Raw genomic sequence first — 15240 nt, forward strand, 5'->3', positions numbered from 1 at the left:
AAGACCATTAGTTATTGTCTATCTCATCCTATATCATCTTCATTTCCTTCGTTAAATTGAGGTGTTCAAGCGGCTTACTGAATTGAACTAGTATTAATTGAATTTTTTAAAAATTATTAATTAATTTTCAACCAAATTAAATTAATTAATCTACCGATTGATTAAATTAGATAGATTTTATCAATTAATTCGATTTTAACCGAAATTTAAACACCACTAAATTAAATAAAATCCCTTAAAAGAACTCCAACAAGAGATACTAATCATTTATAAATTAAAAGAACACTAAAAAAGCTTTGAAGGCTTTCAAAATTAAACCATTAGCTACCACTTTCCATTTAAGTAAAGTTTTTGGGGCAGTAATTCAAATTTTATTATTCTTTTAATAAAGAAAAAATCTAATTAAAATATTTTAAAATTTAAAATTATGTCATTACTTATGATAAAAAGAATTAAAAAAAGGAATATTTCATCAAATTCTCTTTTTAGACAAAAAGAAAGTTAATTGATAAAACTTTCCAAAATGGTTATGGATTCCATAAATAACTCTTTTTTAAAAAATTAAATTGAAATTTTGTTTAATTTATTTAAAAAAATAAATTTATATGTTACAATGACGTCAGATGATTATATTTTAATATATAAATAAATGAAACCTTTAAGAAATGGAAAAATTTTTCATTTATAATTTATATAATTTTAAATTAGTAATAGTAAAATTATATTTTAACCCATAAAATAATAAAAATTTAATTTAATCTTTTAAAAATTATAAATATATAGATTACTATTATAAAAATATATAATTTAATTCCGGCTCTTCAAAAAAATTTTCTATCACTGCCGCTGCTACCACTTGCATTTTGAGCAAATTAATTTTCAAGTATATTATTATTGATTGAGTCTTAACTCGATTGTTGTGAGTATTATTATTAATGTAGGAATACGTAAATTCAAGTACGTTGAAATATATTATTATTCTATTTATAGGTTGATAAAAGACTATGAATAATTATAAATATTATATAAAAAAACAGATATAATCGAAACCTATAATATATTATTAAAAAAAAACTTTTAATGTTATGTATCGATCAAAGCAAATATTAAAACCGAAGACAACAAGCTTGTTGTAAAAAAACCAAATTCTTCTCCTACGAGCATTTAAGCTTTGAAAAGAACATCACCTATCACCCTCTTCACATTTTCTTAATAAAAACTTGTAAATTTCTTTACCAAATTTCCCTTTCTCTTTCCAATATTCAGTCACACAAAACAATCCATCGTAAACAAACTTATAGTTACACCCACGATCACCACTACCATCATCATTGACCTTACGAATCACCCTTACCGGCATTTTATCATCCATATTGTTCTTCAACGCAAGGTTCCCACGTACAAGCTTTTGATCTTTATTGGGATTGTCACCTTCGCCGCAATAGGCCAACTTATCCGAACAAAACTCATCGACGTTGTGGTACCGACCGGAATCAACGATGCTTGTAGCCAGGATTTTTCCATTGATAAGTTTCATGTAGTCTATTCCTCTTTGAAACTCATGGTGAAGCCCAACGATACTTAACTCACCTCGCCAGTAAAAATGGTCACCAATTTTAGTCCCTGAAATGGGTCCTATTTGCTTACTGGTGTTAACCCATTTCCCCATGGTCCTAACAACAACCTTAGCTGCTCTTATATGAACTTTTAAGCCCCAGTTTCGACCATTTTCATGTTCTTGCCAGAGCTTGTTTAATAGTTGTTTGTTGTCGAGTAACTCTCTGTAAAAGCTTAAAGCTTTCTTAATATTCCGACGAGTTTCATACCATTTTGCAGTAAAAGGCTTCTCTTTGTCGTCACGAAACAGACCTTTACAAGGTATCACTCTTTTGCCATCTTTAGCTCTGTTAAGTTTCGATGAAGACTTACCATTTCCAAGCTTTTGACGCAGAGCCGCCATGGTTGATTCTAAACAACACTCCCAAAAAAAGGTTACATTACATACATATAAATATACAAAGAAAAGAGCTAAAAATAATTCATTGCAACAGTGAGGAAATAATTATTGTAAAAAACATGAACAGGAGGTGATTATTGTAAAAAAGAAGTAAAGGAAAAAATTTGAAATAAAGTTGAGAGATCGTACAGAATGAGTAAAAAGAACCAAGTAAAAACGAAGGTGTAGAGAAGGAATGTTGAGTTGAGTGTATCAATAGAACCTTGAAAGGAATGTATAAATGAGGGAGAAATTTTCCCGGAAAGGAAAAAACTGATGGAAAATTTTTGGAATGCAAGGAAAAACAGATGATTTTCATTAAACGGTCAATCCCGACAAGAGGATCAGGGCCCGACTAAATACATTGGTTAATGAGAAAAAAGATAGCGTTAATACATTTTGTTGGGTAATTATTTTAGAGACGAGAGTGTGATAATATGTTGATGCAATTGTTGGGTATGGATCCCATGGGAACCATATTTTCTGCCATAATGTATTGTCTTTTTTGTTTTGTCAAAAGCCTTTTTTTTCGGCTTTTACAGGATGTGGGCAGCATTCTTTAGTCAGTCAAAAATCAATTTTAAAGATAGAAAGATTGAAGCTCATCCGGATAGACAGAGAGAATAAAAAAGAAAAAAAATCAGTTTTTCAAGTTTAGTTCAGCAGTGATCAATTCTTCGATCGAAGGTTCATCCGTGGTTCGATTGAGCTGATTTTTGGACAGCAGCTAGGCGGTAAGTTGTTCTTGACTTTGTACGGTCGGATTTTTCATCCGAGTCTTGTAACTTCGGAAATACCCGTTTTTCAGCAGCTGCGTTTTTTTGGTGATGTTCTCTCATTTTTCTCTCTTTTGTTAAAGATTACATATTGTTAGCCTTGTTGAAGCTGAATACTTGTTGTAGGTTTGATATTGTGATATTGTAGTTGAACATTTGATGATAGTGGAGCTTTTGATCGGACTCTAAAGTCTCGTGATTTTTACCCTTAATTTAGAGGGGTTTTTCACGTAAAAATATCGGTGTCTCTATTTTTTTGTTGTGGTTGCATTAGTTAATTTGTGGTTGATTAAGGTTGCTAGAGAACATATTTTGTGCTATTGTGCTTGCCATAATTTTTGACAGGAGTTATAGGGAGAGAAAGAACACCGGTTGTGCTTTCGCTTTGTTTCGGTTGTTAGGTTTCTTCTCAACAGCAATCGGATAGTTTAGAGATAATTAAAACAATTCAGAAAAGGGTTTCAGATGTTTCAAATTTCGCTCTGATAAAGGAGGATCATTCAAGTATTATAACATATAAAATAGTGGGATATAAGATATATCCCGATGGAGAAAAATCTAGTTGCAAACTATTTAGCTAAGATGGTATCTGACAAAAAGATCAATGTACGGGTGTTTGTTGAAGCCCCTACGGAACTTTTAGCAATCTTATTGATTATAAAAAAAGAACAGAAGATTAGGATTATATATGATTTTGTTGAGCTTATTGAATGCTTTACTTTTAACTCTTTATATAATAGTTTAAAGTGACTTTTCGTATATATAAGTGACTTTTCGATTTGCTATATTTGTAACAGCCCAATTTAGACCCTAATTAGAACGGTAGTTTCGGGATCACGAATTCGAGTTAGAATAATATAAAGATATTATTTTCTAAGTTTAAAATATGTGAAGTTGCTTTTGTGAAAGTTTTGTTTAAAAATTTCAGTGTTTGGAGGTCGATTGATAAAAAAGGGTTTAATCGTGTAAAATGAAAAATTTAAAGATTAATGTATAAGGGCAAATTATGATTGTTTTTATATTATGGAATATTAAGGTTGCAGTTTGGCCATAAATAGGAATTAGTGGCCGACCAATATGCATGGATTAATGACTTGAATTATTTATTATGTTTTATGGCATTATGGTATACTTTAATATATGTTAATATATTATATTTAATAAAAGATGAAAGTAGCCGACCAATATGCATAGATTAATGACTTGAATTATTTATTATATTTTATGGCATTATGGTATACTTTAATATATATTAATATATTATAATTAATAAAAGATGAAAGTAGCCGAGAATATGCATGGATTAATGACTTGAATTGTTTATTATATATGTTAATATATTATGTTTAATAAGGGATGAAAGTATTCATCTTTCTTTTATTCTTTGGCCGAAACTAAGAGAAAAAAAAGAAAGTTTCAGCTTTGATATTTTCGGTCCTTGCATGTTCAATTAGATCAAGAACCAAAAAGATCGGACGTGGATCGGGGAAAATCAAAAATCGTTGAGTAGTCGAATTCAACTATCCGTCGATATCCGAGGTAAGTTATTAAGCATATATTTTGTATCGATTTAAATAACCATAATACCTATGTAATTATGCCGAATTGAATGATATATATATATATGCATGTAGTGATGAAATTATCAAATGTAAAAAGAAGTGAGATGTATTGAGTTGTTGATTTTCGGCACTAAGTGTGCGGGTATAAATATTTACGATTATGAGATTGGCACTAAGTGTGCGAGTTTAATTGTATAGCACTAAGTGTGCGAACTTACTATATATTTTCGAATAACTATTAGCATTAAGTATGCGACTTTATCGAGTAAATCATGGACAGTGGAATGAGTAAATACTTTGAGTTCGTGAGGAATAAATGTTATGTTTATATTTGAAATTGAGCTTAGTAAGTCTTGAACCTATGTGGTGATTATATTTGAAATCAAATATATAAGATTAATTGGGGAATAGATGAAATGCTATTTAGTTGCATAATTTAAATGAAAATAAAATGATATGTGGAAATGCATATCAAATATCATATTGAATGTTATATGAAATGTCAATGGAGACTTGGCTAGTCGAGAGCATGTAATCATAAATGTGTGAATAGCTTTGTTCTAAAATCATTTTGAATTTCGAATAAGATGGATGGTGTTAAATTGTAGAATGAGAGGAAATGAATTATGCATATATATTTTTCTTTTATATTACATAATGATGGAATGCCATAATGTATTCGGCCTTGTAATTGGAATTAAGGAAATGCTTTATGGTGGAGTAATTATATATTGATTTTAGTTGAATCATAGTATTTTTTTTATAAGTGCCTTATAATATGGTAAGCTAGTGATTATTCGATCTAGTAGTATGAACTATTTAAATGGTATTTGAGATATCAAGTTTAATTTTAGAGTTTAATTGCTTGTAACTTACTAAGTTAAATTAGCTTATACTGTGTTTGGATAATTGTTTTTGATTTATAAGTGCTCGGGGATCGTCAGTGAAGTTCGTTACACTATCGTTTATAATTTGGTACCCTTGAAAGCTTGGGAATTGAATACACTAGTGGTTGCTATGTGTTCCTAAAATTGGTTATATTAAAATGATCAAATGCACGTAGCTTTGTAATTAGCAAATAAGCATGTTTGGTATTTAAATGAATTGTTAAGTCTGATTTATTTATTTATTTATTTTTTTAGCCAATTCTAATGCTGCACATGATTTTAAATAGTAAGCTATGTGAAATGTTTTATTTGGTTAAATAATACTTGTAAATAATTACGAAGTCAAAGGTTTAATATTTGATTTGAATTCGTTTGAATTTGAGAATTATAATTCGTGCATACAAATTTAATATTTTATTGTACGAATAAGATTTATGGAATTATGTGAATGTACAAATACTATGTTTTTCTTCGGTGATACCTCGTAACCACGCTGACGACGGACGTGAGTTAGGGATGTTACAATATTCATTTATCCTAATCACGTAACTCTTATTTAATCAGTTATTAGATTTTATCTTTCATTATTGTGTTACTATTTTTATCATTTTTTTTGTAATTTATTTAACATGTAATATCGTTTGAGACCATAGAATTTGGAGATCGTCTGTTCGATGGCCTAGAAAAATTTAACCATTGTTTCAAATAAGTTTGCAATTCCTTTACATGCTTGATGATATCCACGAAACCAACTAAAAATACAACAAAGGCAAGTGCATCTGTTGATAAATAGTATAGCTACGATGAGCAATATATCGATCCCACGAAGACTAAGGGTACGTTTGGTTCACTGTAATAGAATAAGGCTGTAATTGAATAGAGTTGTAATATAATAGAACTGTAATAGAATAGATGTTGTAATAGCATAACAAAAAATATTTAAATGACTAAAATACCCTTAATAGAATTTTTTTAGATAAATGATTATTGTTATTATTATTAAATTTTAATAAAATTATTGTTAAATATATTTTAATAAAAATTAAAATAAATAATTTAATTATATTTATTATTAAATACAATTTAATAAAATATTATATAATTTAATAAAATTCTTAATATAATCATTATTATATGAATTAAAAAATCATAATATATAATATTATAAAAATAATATATAATCTACTTTATTATTTTTAAATTGCAATAAATATTTAATGTGCTAAAATATCATCAGTGAAACAAATAATTTAATTATTTTACAATAAAAAAACAAAGTATTAGAAGTAATAAATTGCTTGTGATTAAAAAAATATTAGACACTAAAATAGAATTAATGATATAATTTAAATGTTAATTTATGAGTTAAGTAATAATTTTAATCAATACTTATACTTTGTTACATATAACAAACATTATAATGTTACATTTCACATTCTCATTTCATTTAAATTATGAGAGAAGGAAAGAGCATCACCATTGTCAATGGAGATTCCCATTATTTTTGTAGTTTTTAAAGGTCACTTTCTCAATACTGGAAAATTCTCAGGACATGTATCATTCTTGTGATTTCATGCTAACCCAGCTCCACCAAATCTCTAAACTTGTATCTACAATAGGTATGCTGGAGAAGTACTCACATGCATCTTCGATTATGCACTTATCAGCCATCAAGTTGAATTTTTATCAGTATTGCCTTCTTGTTGTGCTTTAGAAGAATCTTCCTTTTTCTCCATGATCTATTGGATACCCTCTTGATATCCTTCTATGAAACTCTTAAGAGCATCTCTATATGCAGAAGCCCTTGTCATGTATAACCTCTGTAAAGCAGGCCTCAAAGTCTCCACCCCTCCTCTTGCAACAATCGCTATTAAATCATTTCCATAGACAATATCAAAACAATGTAAAATTCAACAAGATAAACTATAATACCAGGAAAATAAGAGAGAAAAGGGTGAGAACTAAATAAAACAAAATGCAGTCACAGATGACTCTGAGCAGCAAGGGGAAAAAGAAATCAATATTATACCACAACAGTACCTATGAAAAACTCAACACCAAGGTTTTCTACAACAAAATTGAGGTCTCTCAAAACTGTGAACTTGTTCATCCTGTTGAGCCAACAGGCTTTTAGTGTAAGAACTAAGCTACTCCAGGCAAGCCAAAAGTATCTGCAAGGAATATCGATGGGATATTGATAGGCATATAACTTAAGTTTGACACAAAACTAGAATGTAAAAAAAGTGAATTTGAAATAAAACTGACACTAGCATAAGGATACTTCTTTACTTTTCACTCGCTCTCCCAAAATGGAAAACGTAAGGCTTTGCTTGGTTGCAGAAATCTAAAAGAAAACAGCAAACAGGACCATGTTTCCAACAAAGTACATCATTATTTTCATTTGACATTAGTATCCCTTGAATGCAAAAATGGAGATTAACCCATTAAGATAATACGGTACCTAAAAAATGCCAGGCTACCTATTTTTCCTCTAAAAGAACTTTCGTGCAATAAAAAAGCGATGACAACTCTTCTTACTTTGCCAAACCAAAACCCTGCCATCTTATTCTACCAAAATTGTCAAGCAGAAAAATATACCTTCAAACAAGTGAAAAAGCATCTTCTCAGACTAACAAAATAGAACTGTATGAATATTAGTTTATGTTCTTGATTAGGATATAAGAAACTTTTGATTACCCAGTTAGAAGGTTTAGTATCTTAAGTTCCTTTCTTCTAAAACTCTAAGACAAAAATATAAAACATAAATCCATTAAGAAAAATAACACATAAAAATTAATAGATCATATGCATAAGCGAAAACATACTTGATCCAGGCTTTTCAACTTCCCTCACAATATGGGTCATTCTGGCCTTATAACCCAAGAATGCAGTTAATTTGCATGGCTTAGTAGGATCATCTTTAGGGAAAGCCTTCATTGAAAACCATAAAATAGTAACATGGACTAGAAATTACAAATTCGGGTACAAGTCACAAATTAAAACACAAAACAAAAACAAGCTAATTTATTTGATCTAACAACTACAACTACAAAATAAACATTGTTAAACAATTAAGAGGGAAAACTAGGGGAAAATGAACCTTTTCCTCGATGTCGGGAGGCTCTTTTCCTCGGGAGAAAGCCCAATGACCGTGCCTTGGATGCTCAAACTTGTGATGAGACATGCTTATTCACTAACAAGAAAGCTGCAAAATTCAACTGAACTCAATTTGTCTCTTAACGTAAGCTATAAGCCACAAATGTGAGCAAAGCTCCATATACAAAATTATTTAAAGTCAGTATACATGTTCATGAAATAATCACATTAGAAGTAAAAAGATAAACCCAAATACGAAATTGGGTATTTGAAGATTTCAACAGTTACCCAAACATAAACTAGAAAATGGAAATCCATTTAACCTAAAACTGAATTAACCCGAACATATACATACATGTAGACCAACACTATACAATCCAACCATAAAGTCGACAACCGGAATCCATTTGACCTAAACCCAAATTGATCCAAATACAAAATGACCAAAACATGAGCTTCAAATCCAAATTAGCTGGTCATAAAACAACAAAAACCCAAATAAAAACAGTCCGAACCCCAAATTGGCAAAATCCAAAATAAATGAAAATTTTAAAACTTAATTTGATTCAATCTACATTGATCCTACTCAAAATCAACCCAAACTGACAAACTATTAGATCTATAAAGATGTATAGGAGATTACAACAAAATTCAAGCTAATATAGGTAAACAAATAGATGAATCTGCTAGAAGTAGAGAATTGGGTTGATTAAAATTGTATTGATTAAGCTAAATCAAAATCGTTATTGAAATTTTGAAACATGACAGATCCATTTTGAAGCATCATAAAATGATTAAAAATGACTTTCAGAAATAATTCAAAATAAATGTAAAATGAAAGAAAAAGGAGTTGAATCTTGATGTTGAAACATATGAAGAGCAACAGATCTAGCGAACTGAATGGAAATGGATCCCCCAAAGACCAAAGGCCTATGGCGTAAACTTAACGTACGCCAATTCTCGAGCTCATTCGGTATTTCTTTCCAAAAAAAACCCTTTTTCTTAGGATTTTTGGCAAAAAAAGAGCCCTAATCGAGACTCCAGCCTTGATTTCTCCAATCATGGGGAAAATCCAATTCACATACAATAGTAAAAACTGAAGATTACATCAATATGTTTTCACACCCCAAGATTAAAAAAAAAACCAAAAAAGTTAACAAAAATTATCAGCAAATAGACTAAAAAAAACTTGAAAATACCTATTATTTCTACTAATTTAACAAAAAAACTAGAAAAAAAAAAAAGAAATCAAAATGGGAGAAGAGTTACCTGAGGGAGGACTGCCGATTGTTTCTCTTCTCAAGTTTCCATCTCAATCGAAAGCCTTGTTAAGGGTTGGAGTTAGAAAAACGAATCTTAATTGAAGGCCTTGTTAGGGTTTATCAAAGGGAGATAGAGTTGGTGATAACAGAAGCATGAAAAAAAGGGAGACAAGTTTGGAATAAAATAGGAAGAAGAATGAAAAAAGAAGAGATTGCTTCAGACGTGAGAAAGAGAAGGGTAAAGTTGAAAGTCTCAACATAATTTTTCACCCAGCCATTCGTTGAATCCCTATTCCGTGGGGAGAGTGCCGAATTGTAAACGGCACTTTTGCGTTGAATAAGGCCTACTGAATTCAGCTGTAATGGTTTAATATTACAGCCAACCCAACATGCAATAAAAGTATTAGTAATTATTGTCTTTCTATTATATAACTGACAAATTAGAATGATTAATTAAAACTAAAATTAGCTAAATTAATTAATTAAGAACATGATAAATAAAAAATTAGGAAAATAATTGATTAACAACTAAAGAGCGAAACAATACCTAGGAAATAACCCACTTAGACTGGATATGTCATTATCAATCTGAATTAAACAATTTATTCACTTAATATATTGATTCGTAGAAATCTATAAAATATGCTAATATCTCTCTTCAAGACTAAGAGCAACTGATTCTAGGATGATTAATTAAAATTTCATTCTAATTAAAATCCCTATTATCTCATTAACTTGATCTATGGATTTCCCTATTAGATTTGACTTTAATCCAGTAGATTTATGTCGTCCTATTTTTAGAATTGTATGCAACTCCACTCAGTTATGCTAGATCTACTCTTAAATAAGGTCTATTCCTCTTCCGAATTAAGCACATAAAAAATGAATTAATAATCAAGAAATATTAAATCAATAATTAAGAATATATAATTGAGAATAATATTCAAGTATTTATTGAGTAAAATAGAAATTAAAAGACAAAATTCATCATGGGGTTTATCTCCCATAGGTATTTAGAAAATTAGTTCATAATCGCGAATAAAAACATCTCAAAGACAGTATACCCATAGGAAATAGAGAAACTCATAATAAACTTCAAAGAAATCAAAAGGAGATCTTCAATTTTGGTGGAAATATGCTTTTGCGTTGGCTTCAATGGTGTTTTCCGAGTTATTTTTTTCAATATTCTCTGACGTCTCCCACTTCTATTCTTATATTTGGAATATATAGATTTTAGAATGCTCGAAAAACCTAAAAATTACATTTTTTCTCATATTTGGAGTGCGAATCACAAAATCCACATGGTCTGGCATATGGTCATGTGTCTAAGTCCGTGTGGCTCACATGGCCGTGTGTCTAAGCCCGTGTGGCTCCAAAATGCTCTCTTAAATATAGTAACATGAATGTAAAGGATTATGAGTATAAAATTCACCAATTTACATTGATTAATCATCCAAAAACGTATTAAGAACGAGATTAAAATATGTTACTTTTAACATTTATCACTTGAATATGTTGGCTATTATTTGTAAAGATTGCGATAAAAACAAAACTTTTTAAAAATACTAACCCACATAAACTGACCTAAGATCAAATGATCGTGTGGCTTGAATGGTCAAAATCATTATAAGGGCCGGCAAGGGTGAAGTTAGAAATTTTTTTGAGAGGCTAGAATGAATTTGTATATTTTTATGAAAGCTAAAATGTAATTTCACAATTTTAAAAGATTATCTCTTTATAATTCTTAAATGACTAAATAAAAAAATTATTATTTTTAAGTAAACTATAATTTTACCATTTATCAAATTAAAATCTTGTAAATTTCAAAAGGTCAAAAGTTAAATTTTATAAGGGTCGCTTGCTAATTCAAGCCCAAATGAAGGCTTTCCATGATGGTTCTCATGAAGGTACTAAAAGCAAACCATATCTGTTTTGGGCCAATAACAGGCCGAGATGATCACTCTTTGTGTTAAAACATAATGGTATAAATTTTTATATTTTTTATTTAGAATTTAGTTTATTTAATTTTATTTTTAAAAATTTAGCGCTTTAAATTTTTGAATTTAAAAATATAAGTCCAGTTGTTTATATCAATAAACTTTTTTTTTGGTTAAATTCAGGTCAATTATAAATATCATTTTTTTCACATAACTACCAAATGTGGGGTTCTTTTATTTTCTTTTTTTCATAATGTATAACACTACATACAAAACTAACTAATAAAAACGTGACACATACTATGTTCTTTTATTATTATTTTGAACATTAATATTATTATATCTGTTTTTTTATACAATATCTAGAGCTACTTAAAGTCTCTCCCCAACCCTTAAATAGGAAAATAATACGTTTCAGTATACTTGAATCTAAGTCCTCTTACACTAACAATAATGCCGATGTCAATCGAACTAATACTCAATAGACAATATGCTCTGATTAACCATAGTACACTTTTTAGGGTAAAATTAAAGCCATATAATTTCATGGACAATTTAATAATTAAGCCCTTCTTTATTTTGTATCTTATCTAAAAGAAAATGTTAATAATTTGGTAAGGGGATGATAATGTACAATTGTAGAGGGCCAATGTATTAAATTTCAACGGTCAGTACCCAAGGACGGTCCCCATCACATTTTTTGTTTGATATTATAAATCTAAATACAAAAAAATGTGTAAGCTCGTGATGTGTCAGAACTTTTTTCCCCAAAATCATGACCTAAATTTACATTATTGGTAACATTGAAAAAAAAGATCCCTACTTTGAAATTTTTTTCTGTTTGCCCAATTTTGATGCTTGACAATGTCAAATGATGATGGCCCTACTTTGTTTCACTATGTTAAAAGATTCCTTCTATCCTTTGATTGAGATAAGGTATACCATCCACTTCCCCACTTTATTCACACCACCAATTTGTGTAAAGGGATTTTCCCTTTTTTTTTTTTTAATTAATTGTTGAAAATTGACGTGATTGATAGAATAATAAGATAGTTTTATATAGTAATTTATTTGTATTTCATATTGACGTCCATTGACTAATTTTTAACAATAAAAATATATGTAACTTTTAACAAAAAGACCATTTAAAAAAAAAGAGCAAGTCAAATGTAAGAAACTAAACTAATCCCTCCCACGGGGAATCCTCAATCAACCCTATCCTGTTTTTCCGTCACAAGCCATCTTGACGATACCATCTATGATGTTATTTTCTATTTGGGGAATATACTGTAAGTCTCCGTGTCCTACAATTGCAAAGAGCTTATAGATTCTCCTGACCAAAGCGAAATTGAAACACTCGTATGATCTATCCTAAATGGCATTAACAACTTCAAGACTATTAATTTGAATTAAAACCCTCTCAAAACTCCAATCTAGTATAACTTTCAACCCATCCAAGATATCCCAAAGTTCAACGTCTAGCACAATACAACGTTCCAAATATCTGCTGAAACCAAGAATCCACCCTTCATTTCGATTGCACACTAACTGCCCAAGCTGCAACAAAAAAACTATTTTTTCTAACATATAAATACTAATTTATTTATTTTTTAAATAAAAATATAAAATATAATTCAATTTATAATACAAATCCTCTATATTACTTTTATCCATTACCACAAATCAAATGGAAAGAGAAAGGAATTCCAACGGTCCACTAGTTTACACTTTGGAAATAAAAAAGGTAAAGGAATGGGGTATGATTGGAGAATAATATTCAAATCACAACAATACTAATGAGGTCTTGAGCAGATTTTAGGTTTGCGTAATATTGTTTGTAGGGTTTATCTTGGAGGCTAGGAGGTAATTACGGATATCGAACATAAACTGTAAAATAATTATGAAAAATACTAAAATTTTTATATATATATGAACTATAATTAAAATTTAATGTATATAATTATATCAAATTAAAATTATTGTTATAATTTATAAAATGAAGGTTGATATTTATATTGTTATTTATTTATGTTTATTAATTTTTTATTACATTGTTTTTTTTTATTTTTTATTTTATAGTAATTCACCTAAAATTTAATAATATGATTGATTTGCCATGTATATTTTTAGGCCAAAAATAAACCCTCCATCTATATATATTAATTATAAGAAGCAAAAGTTTAATTTTTTTTATTTTTGGTATATTATCAAATTTAACTCTAAATATTTATATCTTTTGTCAATTTGATCTTTATTATTTAATTAAATTTGGCCATTAATTTTTCAAAAAAGAATTAATTTATTTTTTTAATGAAAATACTAATTAAAACATTAATTCTTTAACGATGTTGACACGACAATTTGTGTGACAGTCCATCCATACGTACTTTATGCTAATATGTCATTATTTATCTTGTATATCATATTAACAAATAATTTAAAATTGATAAAATATTAAAAAAGTTTTAGAAATAAAAAAATAGTATGAAGTAAACGTGAATTGGGATGCAAGTTACATGTTTAAAATTTTAACATTTTAGTTCGTATTTTCGTTAAAAGTGACAATTTGATTTTTTTGAAAGATTGATAGTTAAATATAACTTTTTTTAAAATATCGAGAGTTAAATTTAACTAAAAAGAATAAAAATCAAAATGATAAAAAAGTATAAAAATTGAGGACTAAATTTGAAATTATTTACACTAGTATTTAGCTGAGATATTAGGAGGAAAGTAGGTATCTCTATATATGATTCTTCACCCACTATATAACTTTATTTCTTCTTCATTGTAGCACACATAAAATTTCATTTAAGGTAGATCTGCATTTGAATTCATCAAACAGCCATGGAAGCTCTCCTCTCTCAATTCACTTTCCTCTCAGATCAAGCTTTACAAGGCAACAAGAATTTCGATCCATCCGCCATGGAAGACCTAATGAAGCTTTTCGAGATCGAATCTTACAAGGCATGGGCAGCTTTGGAGCTAGAGGAAGACAAACAAGTGAAAGGAGCTGAAATAACCATGCAACAAGCAGAGGATTATTTTGACTCGGTCATGGAAACCGCCGTGGATGAGTTCAGGCGATTCGAGGAAGAAATGGAACGCGAGTCAAAAGCTGAACTCAGTGGTGTTGATGATACTGCTGAGACAGTTAAAAAAATGGGGGATTTGATGGAAAAAGGTGCAAACATTGCGTCTAAATTGTATGTTGAAGCTGCTATGAAATCTGCAGGTTTTAATGGACTTTCACCTAACAAGGTTCATCCTTCATGAAAAAAGTTATATATATATTATATTTATTTAATTTCATTTTTTTGTAATTTATATGTATGATTGATAAGGAACCTTGATGGGGGTTTCTTTGATGTTACTATTTTTTTTAATGGATTATTTGTTTTTAATTAAAATCCATGAACTGGGTTTCAAGAAATTTTTCCACAAATTCTTCAGCTATGAGTTCTTCTTTCCATGCACAGTCATAGAATCGTTGCTTTATACATTATATTTAATTCAATGATTTCGTCTACTTGTTGTAGCGGTAAAATTATGATTACTTTTTATTCTTTCTATTAAAATTTTGAGTAAAGTAGCCCTTGTATGCTGATGAAAGAGACATCTATTATGAGTTATAATAATTATACAGGGGAGTGTTGGATATTTAAAGTTGAGTTACGAGGCATTTTAGATGGACTGACTATTTTAAACGACTGAAGATATGAAAGAG

At 29.2% G+C, this 15240-nt stretch overlaps 3 protein-coding genes and 1 long non-coding RNA gene across 7 annotated transcripts; 2 read left to right on the top strand and 2 right to left on the bottom strand.

Moving 5' to 3' along the window:
- Positions 1-1041: 1041 nt before the first annotated feature.
- Positions 1042-2363, bottom strand: LOC107938852 (histone-lysine N-methyltransferase, H3 lysine-9 specific SUVH5). Its single transcript, XM_016872096.2, has 2 exons — positions 2147-2363; positions 1042-1968 (listed from the first exon to the last, which is right to left on the bottom strand). The coding sequence occupies exon 2, from the start codon at positions 1958-1960 to the stop codon at positions 1184-1186; it is 777 nt and encodes a 258-aa protein (XP_016727585.1). The 5' UTR covers positions 1961-1968; positions 2147-2363; the 3' UTR covers positions 1042-1183.
- Positions 2364-2535: 172 nt separating this feature from the next.
- On the top strand, positions 2536-5805 carry LOC107938853 (uncharacterized). Its single transcript, XR_001694991.2, has 2 exons — positions 2536-2730; positions 4227-5805. It is a non-coding gene; the product is annotated as an uncharacterized lncRNA (long non-coding RNA).
- A 758-nt stretch (positions 5806-6563) lies between these two features.
- Positions 6564-9948, bottom strand: LOC107938880 (60S ribosomal protein L3-2). 4 transcript variants are annotated; one of them, XR_005919818.1, is made up of 5 exons: positions 9587-9928; positions 8322-8426; positions 7487-8152; positions 7262-7392; positions 6564-7088 (listed from the first exon to the last, which is right to left on the bottom strand). XR_005919818.1 is itself a non-coding variant. In XM_016872128.2 (4 exons), exons 2-4 carry the CDS (start codon positions 8403-8405, stop codon positions 6961-6963), a joined length of 318 nt encoding a protein of 105 aa, XP_016727617.2. In that variant the 5' UTR covers positions 8406-8426; positions 9587-9948; the 3' UTR covers positions 6564-6960. The 4 variants fall into 4 exon arrangements, 2 of the variants coding, with proteins under 2 accessions (XP_016727617.2, XP_016727616.2); XR_001694998.2 differs by having other exon boundaries at positions 8047-8152; positions 9587-9927; XM_016872128.2 differs by lacking the exon at positions 7262-7392 and having other exon boundaries at positions 8047-8152; positions 9587-9948.
- Positions 9949-14202: 4254 nt separating this feature from the next.
- On the top strand, positions 14203-15030 carry LOC107938846 (uncharacterized). Its single transcript, XM_016872089.2, has one exon. It carries the CDS (start codon positions 14361-14363, stop codon positions 14787-14789), a length of 429 nt encoding a protein of 142 aa, XP_016727578.1. The 5' UTR covers positions 14203-14360; the 3' UTR covers positions 14790-15030.
- Positions 15031-15240: the final 210 nt, after the last annotated feature.

This window comes from Gossypium hirsutum, chromosome A03 (assembly GCF_007990345.1).
Source record: "Gossypium hirsutum isolate 1008001.06 chromosome A03, Gossypium_hirsutum_v2.1, whole genome shotgun sequence".
Lineage (NCBI taxonomy): Eukaryota > Viridiplantae > Streptophyta > Magnoliopsida > Malvales > Malvaceae > Gossypium > Gossypium hirsutum.

Excerpts from the sequence above, each read along its gene's own strand:
- LOC107938880 (XM_016872127.2), bottom strand. The coding sequence starts at position 7,783 with ATGGCAGGGTTTTGGTTTGGCAAAGTAAGAAGAGTTGTCATCGCTTTT. Across the intron at positions 7,393-7,682 it reads GGTAGCCTGGCATTTTTTAG|ATACTTTTGGCTTGCCTGGA; the intron begins GTACCGTATTAT and ends TATTCCTTGCAG. Across the intron at positions 7,089-7,261 it reads TGGTGTTGAGTTTTTCATAG|CGATTGTTGCAAGAGGAGGG; the intron begins GTACTGTTGTGG and ends ATGATTTAATAG.
- LOC107938852 (XM_016872096.2), bottom strand. The coding sequence starts at position 1,960 with ATGGCGGCTCTGCGTCAAAAGCTTGGAAATGGTAAGTCTTCATCGAAA.
- LOC107938846 (XM_016872089.2), top strand. The coding sequence starts at position 14,361 with ATGGAAGCTCTCCTCTCTCAATTCACTTTCCTCTCAGATCAAGCTTTA.